This window comes from Catharus ustulatus, chromosome 9 (assembly GCF_009819885.2).
Source record: "Catharus ustulatus isolate bCatUst1 chromosome 9, bCatUst1.pri.v2, whole genome shotgun sequence".
Lineage (NCBI taxonomy): Eukaryota > Metazoa > Chordata > Aves > Passeriformes > Turdidae > Catharus > Catharus ustulatus.
In genome coordinates, this window is record NC_046229.1 from 737,070 (window position 1) to 748,583 (window position 11,514).

Consider the following 11,514-nt stretch of genomic DNA (forward strand, 5'->3'; position numbering starts at 1 on the left):
AGATCACTTCTGCAAAGTTCTCCTGGCAGTGAGGGCTGGGTTTGCCTCCAGTTCAGCCAGAAAATCACATTTTAAAAGCCGAGTTCACCCTTATCCCACCTCAGCCCTGAAACAGCAGGATGGGCATTCTCAGGAAAATGGGATGGGATGGAATGGAATGGAATGGAATGGAATGGAATGGGATGGGATGGAATGGAATGGAATGGAATGGGATGGAATGGAATATTTCCCTGTAGGGGAACAGTTGAGCCCCAGGTGCAGGATTTAAACACCAGCACTGCAATCTCTCTGCAGGGAATGAGACATTCCATCACATGGAATCAGGGAACTGTTTGGGCTGCAAAATCTCCTCTGAGATTCTCAAACCAAACCATTCCCAGCGGGCTGCACCCCCCAGAGCCCCCGCACCCCTGGGTGCTGTGTGAGGCATTTAATGACTCCAGAGGTTTGCACATCTGGCAGAGAATGTCGTGGTGACAGAGAGAGGCTGAGCCCAGAGGAGGGGACAGTGTGGGACAGTGTGGGGACAGTGTGGGGACAGTGTGGGGACAATGTGGGGAGAGTGTGGGGACATCCATGGGGACAATGTGGGACAGTGTGGGGACAGTGTGGGGACAGTGTGGGACAGTGTAGGGACAGTGTAGGGACAGTTTGGGGACATCCATGGGGACAATGTGGGACAGTGTGGGGACAGTGTGGGGACAGTGTAGGGACATCCATGGGGACAGTGTGGGGACAGTGTGGGGACATCCATGGGGACGTTGTGGGAACATCCATGGGGACAGTGTGGGGACATCCATGGGGACAGTGTGGGGACAGTGTGGGGACAGTGTGGGGACAGTGTGGGGACATCCATGGGGACAGTGTGGGGACAATGTGGGGACAGTGTGGGGACAGTGTGGGGACATTGTGGGGACAGAGTGGGGACAGTGTGGGGACATTGTGGGGACAGTGTGGGGACATCCATGGGGACAGTGTGGGGACATCCATGGGGACAGTTTGGGGACATTGTGGGGACATTGTGGGGACAGTGTGGGGACATCCATGGGGACAGTGTGGGGACGTTGTGGGGACATTGTGGGGACATCCATGGGGACAGTGTGGGGACAATGTGGGGACATTGTGGGGACAGTGTGGGGACAGTGTGGGAACAGTGTGGGGACATCCATGGGGACAGTCCTGCTCCAGGATGAGCCCAGAGGAGGGGACAATGTGGGGACAGTGTGGGGACAATGTGGGGACAGTGTAGGGACATCCATGGGGACAATGTGGGGACAATGTGGGGACATTGTGGGGACAGTGTGGGGACATCCATGGGGACGTTGTGGGGACAGTGTGGGGACATCCATGGGAACAATCCTGCTCCAGGATGAGCCCAGAGGAGGGGACAATGTGGGGACAGTGTAGGGACATCCATGGGGACAGTGTGGGGACATCCATGGGGACAGTCCTGCTCCAGGACGAGCCCTGGGCTGGGATCCTGTGTGGAAACCCCAGCAGCAGCTGGGAGGGATCACCTGAGTGCAGGAAACGTGTCCATACTGTAAATACGTTATAAATATTTATTCTAAATGTGGGACTCTGGCAGGGCTTTATCTCCTCCCCAGTCTTTGTCCCTCACTGTGCCTGTCACTGTCCTGCTGCTGCTCCCAGGGTTAGGAAAACAAGATGTTCACGAGATGTTCACGAGATGTTCACGAGATGTTCATGAGATGTTCATGAGATGTTCACAAGATGTTCATGAGATGTTCATGAGATGTTCATGAGATGTTCACAAGATGTTCACGAGATGTTCACAAGATGTTCACCATCCCCTGCCCTTGCACCCCCCAGCTGCAGTGGGGTTTTCCTTTGCCACAGCCAAACCTCACAGCCCGTGCTCACCCCTTTAATCCCAGCTCATCCAGCCCCAGCAGCTTTTAAACACTTTTTTTTTTAAACACTAAACCCCAGCAGCTCTCGAGACTTTTCCGAGTGGTTTTGTGCATTTTGACTCTAATGTAGACGCTTAAATAATTCCACAAATCCTGTTTCACTTCAAATGCAGCTCACAAATTAATGGTGTGTGTTAATTGGGCGGCTAATCCCCCTCCCAGAAGGAAAAAACAACCTTAACAAATTATCACAATGCTGCTCGGTTTTGGTACTGTGCTGCAAGCATGTCAAAGATATTTTAATGAATGAGAGGCCTTAATTAGAGCAGGGTGAGCCCTCCAGTGCCCTCCACATAAAATCCACACGTGTGGGATGGAGGAAGGAAGAGCTGGATCCTTCCAGGACAGACCCTTCCCCCAGCTCTCCATCCCAACCTCCTCCATGAAGGAATCCAGGGCTCCTTTCATTCAAAACATTTAAATTCCTGCACCCATCTCAGGGCAGCATTAAATATTAAAGCCAGATATTAAAATTTCAAGGAACCTAAATTAAATTTTGAGCTACTCAAAAAAATAAGCGTTGCTGAATATTTAATGGCGAAGATTTGGTAATTAACTTTGGAAATCTCCGGCGCTGGGACAGAGGAGCTGCCCAGCAAGCTGTGCCCATCCCAGTGACCCTGCAGGGGCTGAAGGATCCATTTCCTGGGCTCTGGGGGATTTCTGTGCCTTCCTGAGGGAGCCTTGCCAGCCCTCTGCCCCTCCGAGCTGGAATTCCAGCGGAGCATCCCCAAATCCCCAAATCCCAAATCCCAAATCCCCAAATCCCCAAATCCCAAATCCTCCCCAGGGGCTCACTGGGGCTGCTCACCCAGCTCAGGGGGTGAGGAGAACTTGTTTATGGTTCCTTTAACCCCCAATGCCCTGAGAAACTAAACACTCCCTTTCCTTTCCTTTCCTTTCCTTTCCTTTCCTTTCCTTTCCTTTCCTTTCCTTTCCTTTCCTTTCCTTTCCTTTCCTTTCCTTTCCTTTCCTTTCCTTTCCTTTCCTTTCCTTTCCTTTCCTTTCCTTTCCTTTCCTTTCCTTTCCTTTCCTTTCCTTTCCTTTCCTTTCCTTTCCTTTCCTTTCCTTTCCCTTTCCTTTCCTTTCCTTTCCTTTCCTTTCCTTTCCTTTCCTTTCCTTTCCTTTCCTTTCCTTTCCTTTCCTTTCCTTTCCTTTCCTTTCCTTTCCTTTCCTTTCCTTTCCTTTCCTTTCCTTTCCTTTCCTTTCCTTTCCTTTCCTTTCCTTTCCTTTCCTTTCCTTTCCTTTCCTTTCCTTTCCTTTCCTTTCCTTTCCTTCCCTTCCCTTCCCTTCCCTTCCCTTCCCTTCCCTTCCCTTCCCTTCCCTTCCCTTCCCTTCCCTTCCCTTCCCTTTCCCTTTCCCTGTCTCTGAGCTCAGTGCTGCCCTTGTCCCCTCATTCCCTGGGTTTATTTTATGTTATTATTTATTTTTATGTTCATCACCAAACCCCATTCCCAGCAGTGGTGGCAGTGAGGGAGGAGTGGGAGGCTCTGGCACCTGGAATTCAGCACCCAGCACACTGGTGATGGCTCCAGGAGCTCTCCATGCTCAGGATTTGAGGGGCAGCAGGATAAAAAGGTGATGGGAGTGATGCTGGGATAATCCAACAGATTGAGAGCCTGGGGCTGGGGTGATCTGGATGGAAAAAGAAGTTCAGGATCACATCCCTGTGCCCGGATCTGGGCCAGGGGCTCCCTGGGGAAGGAAATGTCATTTACAGACGGGCTGTGCCTGCTGGAGCCACAGCTGAGTGCCACAGCCCTGCCCGACCTCAGCCAGGGGCAAAACACAGAATTATCCCACTCTGGGCTGGCTTGGGATGGATTTAAATCCCCCCCAGTGCCACCCCTGCCATGGGGACACTTCACTGTCCGGGGTGTCCCAGTGTCCAGCCTGGCCTTGGGATGCAGGGGCAGCCACAGCTGCCCTGGGAATTGCAGCCCAGCCCCTGCCCAAATTCCTGCCCAAATTCCAGCCCAAATTCCTGCCCAGATTCCTGCCCAGATTCCTGCCCAAATTCCTGCCCAGATTCCAGCCCAAATTCCTGCCCAGATTCCTGCCCAGATTCCTGCCCAAATTCCTGCCCAAATTCCAGCCCAAATTCCTGCCCAGATTCCTGCCCAGATTCCTGCCCAAATTCCTGCCCAAATCCCTGCCCAGATCCCTGCCCAGATTCCTGCCCAAATTCCAGCCCAAATTCCTGCCCAAATTCCTGCCCAAATTCCAGCCCAAATTCCTGCCCAGGTTCCTGCCCAAATTCCTGCCCAGATTCCTGCCCAGATTCCTGCCCAAATTCCAGCCCAAATCCCTGCCCAAATTCCTGCCCAGATTCCTGCCCAGATTCCTGCCCAAATTCCAGCCCAAATTCCAGCCCAAATCCCTGCCCAAATTCCTGCCCAGGTTCCTGCCCAAATCCCTACCCTGGCTCACCCTGACATCTCCCCCCCACCCCAGCCCAGGGCATTACCATCCCACCAGTGCCAAGGAATAAATAAATAAACCCTGAACCACCAGCTCAGCAGCAGCAGCACGACAGGACAACAACACCTGAGTGATGCTGCAGAGACCTGAGCCCAAAATAGCTGAGAAAACCAAAAATACCTGAGACAAGTAATGAAAGTGAGGTTTGAGGTGATTTATTAGGGATGAGAGGCAGTGCTGAGCTGTGAGCAGTGAAATTGGAATAAACACAGTCGTGTCCCTGTGTCAATAACTGCTCAAACCCCCCCGATGTCTCTGGCTCAGAGTGAGGGACACTTTAAAGGAGATTTGGTTAAAATCTTCATTAACCAGGAAAAGCCATGGCTGGGCTGGGAGGAGAAACCAGCAAAGACATCCCTGAGGAGCCAGGGGACATCTCCAGGGGAAATCTGTGAGGACAGGGAGAATGGGGAATGGGAGATGGGGAAATGGGAAATAATGGGGAAATGGGAAATGGGAAATGGGAAATAATGGGGAAATAATGGGGAAATAATGGGAAATAATGGGGAAATGGGAAATAATGGGGAAATGGGGGAAGGGGGGGAATGGGAAATAATGGGGGAATGGGAAATGGAGAAATGGGAAATAATGGGGAAATGGGAAATAATGGAGAAATGGGAAATGCGGTCACAGAATCCCAGAATCCCAGAATCACAAAATCCTAGAATCACAGAATCCCAGAATCCCAGAGTCATAGAATCACAAAATCCCAGAATCCCAGAGTCATAGAATCACAAAATCACAGAATCCCAGAATCACAGAGTCATAGAATCACAGAATCCCAGAATCCCAGAGTCATAGAATCGCAGAATCACAGAATCCCAGAATCACAAAATCCCGGAATCCGAGAATCCCAGAGTCATAGAATCACAAAATCACAAAATCCCAGAATCACAAAATCCCAGAATCCCAGGATCCCAGAATCACTGAGGCTGGAAAGGCTCCAGTGTCCTCAATTCCAGCCATTCCACCAAACTGCCTTGGAAAAGCTCAATCAGGGCCCGTTTTACACCAGGCTGATCAATGAAACCCGGTGTTTCCCACTCATTTCCATCCCTAAGTGCTAGAAAAGCCCTTTGGCAGAAGCCCAGCGTCCTTTTCCCTGCAGAATGAAGGGCTGAGGTGGATCCAGCCCGGAGCTGCTCTCTCAGAAAGCAAACCTGCCAGGTTTGACACGTGTGCTGTGACAAGCAGCCACCCACAGCCATCAAATGCTCTTATTAAAATAAACACAAAACCAGGGAGGTTCAGACCTCGGTGCTTTAAACAAAGCAAACCCTGCTGGGTTTGTGTAGCAGAGAGGGAGGGCTGGCCCTGGCTGTTGACTTAGGAATTTCCATTTTCATTCATGGCAAATATTGGCCTTCCCTTCTCATTTCCTACAGAAAGGGAGGCAGAGCCATTCAATGAAATGTGGGAGGGGATGAAATCAACCTGCAAATGGAGGGGTCCACAGTGGAAACAGCCAGGTAATCCTAAACAATTCCAGAGTGTTTCCAAAGTGCAGCAAGAGCCACCCCAGTGATCCCAGGGAAGCGAGGACACGAGGAATGCTCAGTCCCAAATATAAAAACTCTCTAAAGAATATCCCTCACACACATCTTAACTGGAAAAAAAAAATTTAAAAAAATAATTTTATAGAACTTCCCAAACCTCAGCTTAGTTAAATAAATTTATTCTGATTTTATAAATGATGGGGCTGAGGAGAACCCAGCAGTGAGAGCTGCAGCTCTGTGAGCCACAAACAATCCTGGGTTAATCCCAGCCCAGCCAACAGCAGCAGGGAGAAGCAAAGCCCAGTCCCAGCCCTGTGACAGCTTCCCCACAGGTGAATTCTTGCCTGAATTCGTAATAAATCCAAGAATAATCATGAGCCCATGGAATGCTTTAAGGAGGGACCTTAAGCCCACCCAGTTCCTGTTCCCCACTCCTTCCCCATCCCAGGCTGCTCCAGCCCTGTCCAGCCTGGCCTTGGACTCTGCCAGGGCTGCAGGGCAGCCCCAGCTCCCCTGATCATCACCTGGCCGTGTTTGTGTAAAATGTGAATTGTCACAGCTCCAGAGCCATAATTGCATCACGCTCCAGGCGATGCCACCGCCCATCCCTGCCAAAATCCCTCTGCCAGCCCCAGGTCCGGAGCCTGTTTGCAAAGATCAGATCCTGGATTGGTTTCCTGCCTTGTTTACAGCTGCCAGCAGCAGCAGCCAAGAGAATCCAAGGAAATCAAATCGCTGGCAGTGCCCTGCTCACCCCTGCACTGCTGCAGAAATCCATTCCCACGGCTGGGTCCTCTCCAACTGCATCAAACCTCACTGAGGCTGCCCAGAGATGGGGCAGGGCTGCTGGGGCAGGGCTGCTGGGGCAGGGCTGCTGGGGCTGGGCTGCTGGGGCTGGGCTGCTGGGGCTGGGCTGCTGGGGCAGGGCTGCTGGGGCAGGGCCAGCTCCCACCTGGGCTCCAGGGGCTCCTGGGGCTGGCAATTCCTCCCCCAGCCCAGCCAAGGAGCTCCTGCCAGGTGTAGGCATGGGGTGCCAGGTGTGGGCATGGTGGGCCAGCCCCAGAGCGCAGGGCAGGGGCTGCGAACCAGGGAGGGTCTGAGTCCTGTCCCAGTTTGGGTTTGGTCCTGTCCAGGGAGGGCTGGGTCTGTCCTGGGACAGGGTTGGGTCTGCTGGGGAGAGCTGGGTCCTGTCCCAGTTTGGGTTTGAGCCTTGTTCCCATTGAGGATTTGATCCTTGTTCCCAGTTCTGGTTTGATCCTTGTTCCCAGTTTGGTTTGAGCCTTGTTCCCAGTTTTGGTTTGATCTTTGTTCCCAGTTTGGTTTGAGCCTTGTTCCCAGTTTGAGTTTGAGCCTTGTTCCCAGTTTGAGTTTGAGCCTTGTTCCCAGTGAGGATTTGATTCACATTCCCAGTAAGGATATGATCCTCATTCCAGTTTGGATTTGATCCTCACTCCCAGTTTGGATCTGATCCTCATTTCCACTTTGCATGTGATCCTTGTTCCCAGTAAGGATTTAATCCTCATTCCCAGTAAGGATGTGATCCTCATTCACAGTAAGGATGTGATCCTCATTCCCAGTTTGGATCTGGTCCTCACTCCCAGTCTGGATCTGATCCTCATTCCCAGTTTGGATCTGATCCTCATTCCCAGTTTGGATTTGATCCTCATTCCCAGTCTGGATCTGATCCTCATTCCCAGTTTGGATCTGATCCCCATTCCCAGTTTGGACCTGGTCCTCACTCCCAGTTTGGATCTGGTCCCCGTTCCCAGTCTGGATCTGATCCTCACTCCCAGTTTGGATCTGATCCTCATTCCCAGTCTGGACCTGGTCCTCATTCCCAGTTTGGATCTGATCCTCATTCCCAGTTTGGATCTGGTCCTCACTCCCAGTTTGGATCTGATCCTCGTTCCCAGTTTGGATCTGATCCTCATTCCCAGTTTGGATCTGATCCTCATTCCTAGTACTGATCTGATCCTCGTTCCCAGTCTGGATCTGGTCCTCATTCCCAGTTTGGATCTGGTCCTCACTCCCAGTTTGGATGTGATCCAGACTCCCAGTTTGGATCTGACCCTCATTCCCAGTTTGGATCTGGTCCTCATTCCCAGTTTGGATCTGGTCCTCATTCCCAGTTTGGATCTGGTCCTCACTCCCAGTTTGGATGTGATCCAGACTCCCAGTTTGGATCTGACCCTCATTCCCAGTTTGGATCTGATCCTCACTCCCAGTTTGGATCTGGTCCTCACTCCCAGTTTGGATCTGATCCCCGTTCCCAGTTTGGATCTGATCCTCACTCCCAGTTTGGATCTGATCCCCGTTCCCAGTTTGGATCTGATCCTCACTCCCAGTTTGGATCTGATCCTCACTCCCAGTTTGGATCTGATCCCCGTTCCCAGTTTGGATCTGATCCTCACTCCCAGTTTGGATCTGATCCTCATTCCCAGTTTGGATCTGGTCCCCATTCCCAGTCTGGATCTGGTCCCCATTCCCAGTTTGGATCTGGTCCCCGTTCCCAGTCTGGATCTGATCCTCACTCCCAGTTTGGATCTGGTCCTCACTCCCAGTTTGGATCTGGTCCTCACTCCCAGTTTGGATCTGGTCCTCACTCCCAGTTTGGATCTGGTCCTCACTCCCAGTTTGGACCTGGTCCCCGTTCCCAGTTTGGATCTGGTCCCCGTTCCCAGTCAGGATTTGGCTCCCTGGGGGGACCTGGGGGTGCAGAACCCCTGAGCTGCCTCTCCCTGAGGGACCCCGAGCCCAGAGAGGACAAAGCCATGAACCCAGAGAGCGCACAGAGCGCAGGAGGTGTTGATCCCGTCCCCTCCATCCCCTCTGCTCCTGTCCAGGGCTGTATTTTATTCCCAGATCAGGTTGCAGATCGTACGTTGTGTTACCGCTAGCAAAGGATAATTATATATATATATATAAATATATATTTTACTCTTTTTTATTGGTTTCTAAATAAACCCCCTCGGGATGCCAGGACACGGTGAGGATTTTCGTTTTTCACAAGTGGTTTACAGTAACTGAACTCAATGCCTTATTCCTGAGGAGGGCAGGAGTTTGGGAAGAGGAGCAAGCCCCCGTTCCCAGGGATGTTTCATGGACAGGGCAGCAGGACGGGGCCAGAAGGAGGAGCTGGGGGTGTCTGAGAGGCTCCTGGAGGTCCCAGGTAGGGCTGACATTCCCAAACCCAGCCCTCAGGAGGCGGCTGGTGCCTTCTGGGGGCTCTGGAGCTGAGGCAGGTCATTCCAACGCAGCGCTGCAGCACTGTCGGTGTCCGTGGCCCACAGATCCCTCCTTGCCATCCCATTAAAATCCTGAAAAATCACAGAGGTTTTTCCTCTCCTTGACTCCCCTGCCCCCTCACTGCTGTACAACAGGCAGGGGGGAAAATCACCTTCCCAGAAGGTTTTCCTTAGGTTAAGAGCAGAACTTCTCCCAGGATTAAACCACAGTGACATTTCCTTTTCCTTTTCCTTCGATTTGTTCAGCCTGAGGTTGGCAGAGCCCCGGGTTCATTCCAGGTTCCACTCCAGCCTGTAGGGATGAGTGCATTTATTGCTGCATCTGTTCTCCAAATCCAATCCCAAATCCAATCCCAAATCCAATCCCAAATCCAGTCCCAAATCCAATCCCAAATCCAATCCCAAATCCAATCCCAAATCCAATCCCAAATCCAATCCCAAATCCAATCCCGAAAGGATCCAGAGCCAGCACTCCCTGGTGGGGCTGGGAAGCTCCCACGGAACCTCCTGGTGATCCCAAATTGTTCCCACAGCCCTCTGAGCCCTCCTTGGATCTGTGCTGATGGGATCAGGGGATCCAGCACCACTGGATTTATTCCTGATGGGATCAGGGGATCCAGCAGCACTGGATCTGTGCTGATGGGATCAGGGGATCCAGCACCACTGAATTTATTCCTGATGGGATCAGGGGATCCAGCACCACTGGATTTATTCCTGATGGGATCAGGGGATCCAGCACCACTGGATTTATTCCTGATGGGATCAGGGGATCCAGCACCACTGGATCTGTGCTGATGGGATCAGGGGATCCAGCACCACTGAATTTATTCCTGATGGGATCAGGGGATCCAGCACCACTGGATGATCCTGATGGGATCAGGGGATCCAGCACCACTGGATTTGTTCCTGATGGGGTCAGGGGATCCAGCACCACTGAGGACCCCCCCCACTGCTCTGCCTGGCAGGATTTCCATTGATTCCCTGGATCCAGGATTCTGCTGGAATCAGGGCACAGCTCTAGGGTGACCCATGGAGGTGTTGCACCCCCAAACCCTCACCCTGGCATCAGGAACATCCCAGGAGGGGTTTCCTGGCAGCTGAACCCCAGGAACAGCCACCAGAGCCATGCTCACTCCTGGCCCAAAGTCCCTTCTTCTGATCCCAAAAATCCACTGATCCCAAAAATCCATTGATCTCAAAAATCCACTGGCCCCAAAAATCCACTGGCTCCAAAAATCCATTGACCTCAAAAATCCACTGACCCCAAATATCTGCTGATCCCAAAAACCCACTGACCCCAAAAATCCAAGCTCAAAAATCCACTGACCCCAAAAATCCATTGACCTCAAAAATCTGCTGAACCCCAAAAATCCAAGCTCAAAAATCCACTGGCCCCAAAAATCCATTGACCTCAAAAATCCAAGCTCAAAAATCCACTGACCCCAAAAATCCACTGATCCCAAAAATCCAAGCTCAAAAATCCACTGGCCCCAAAAATCCATTGACCTCAAAAATCCACTGACCTCAAAAATCCACTGACCCCAAAAACCCACTGACCTCAAAAATCCAAACTCAAAAATCCAAACTCAAAAATCCACTGATCCCAAAAATCCATTGACCTCAAAAATACACTGATCCCAAAAACCCACTGACCTCAAAAATCCAAGCTCAAAAATCCACTGGTCTCAAAAATCTGCTGACTCCAAAAATCCAAACTCAAAAATCCACTGACCCCAAAAATCCACCAAACCCCAAAAACACACCAACCACAAAAATCCACCAACCTCAAAAGTCCACCCCAAAAATCCACCAACCCAAAAACCCGCCAACCCCAAAATCCGCCAACCTCAGAAATCCACCCACCCCAAAAATCCGCTCACCCCAAAAATCCGCCCACCCCAAAAATCTGCCAAGCCCAGCAATCCAGTGCCCCGTGGCTGTGCCAGCCCAGACTCCAGCAGGCCCTGGGAGCAGCCGTGTTCTCGCTTCGGTCGATGTGCTCGTGTGTGGGGTAGAGAAGGTGGCCCTGTCGTGCGTTGTTCGTGAGCTGTTCTTCCCCAGAGAGGTGTCCCATGTAAAATACGTCAGTGCAAAGTGTATATTTTATGTGAGAGGAAAATACATTTTAATAAAGGTAAAGCTTTGTTTAGCTGTAAAAAAATGGCAACTGTTCAAGTGTACAGTAACTTCTTACTAATGTATGAAAATCTGTGATATTTTTGATTTGATTGTATTTGTATTGCCCAAATAAAACATTTTGGCTGTATTGTTCCTAACTCTTACCTTTCCTTTTTAAGGGGGGCAATGTATTTGTTTCACAAAAATTGAGTTTATTTGGGGACAGAGGAGAGGAATGAC

At 51.2% G+C, this 11,514-nt stretch overlaps 1 protein-coding gene across 1 annotated transcript; it reads right to left on the bottom strand.

Moving 5' to 3' along the window:
- Positions 1-7,423: 7,423 nt before the first annotated feature.
- On the bottom strand, positions 7,424-10,283 carry LOC117000135 (S-antigen protein-like). The gene is made up of 2 exons (XM_033067537.1): positions 10,215-10,283; positions 7,424-8,617 (listed from the first exon to the last, which is right to left on the bottom strand). The coding sequence occupies exons 1-2, from the start codon at positions 10,281-10,283 to the stop codon at positions 7,424-7,426; spliced, it is 1,263 nt and encodes a 420-aa protein (XP_032923428.1).
- Positions 10,284-11,514: the final 1,231 nt, after the last annotated feature.

Excerpts from the sequence above, each read along its gene's own strand:
- LOC117000135 (XM_033067537.1), bottom strand. The coding sequence starts at position 10,283 with ATGGCTCTGGTGGCTGTTCCTGGGGTTCAGCTGCCAGGAAACCCCTCC. Across the intron at positions 8,618-10,214 it reads GGGATGTTCCTGATGCCAGG|GTCCCCCCAGGGAGCCAAAT; the intron begins GTGAGGGTTTGG and ends CTGCACCCCCAG.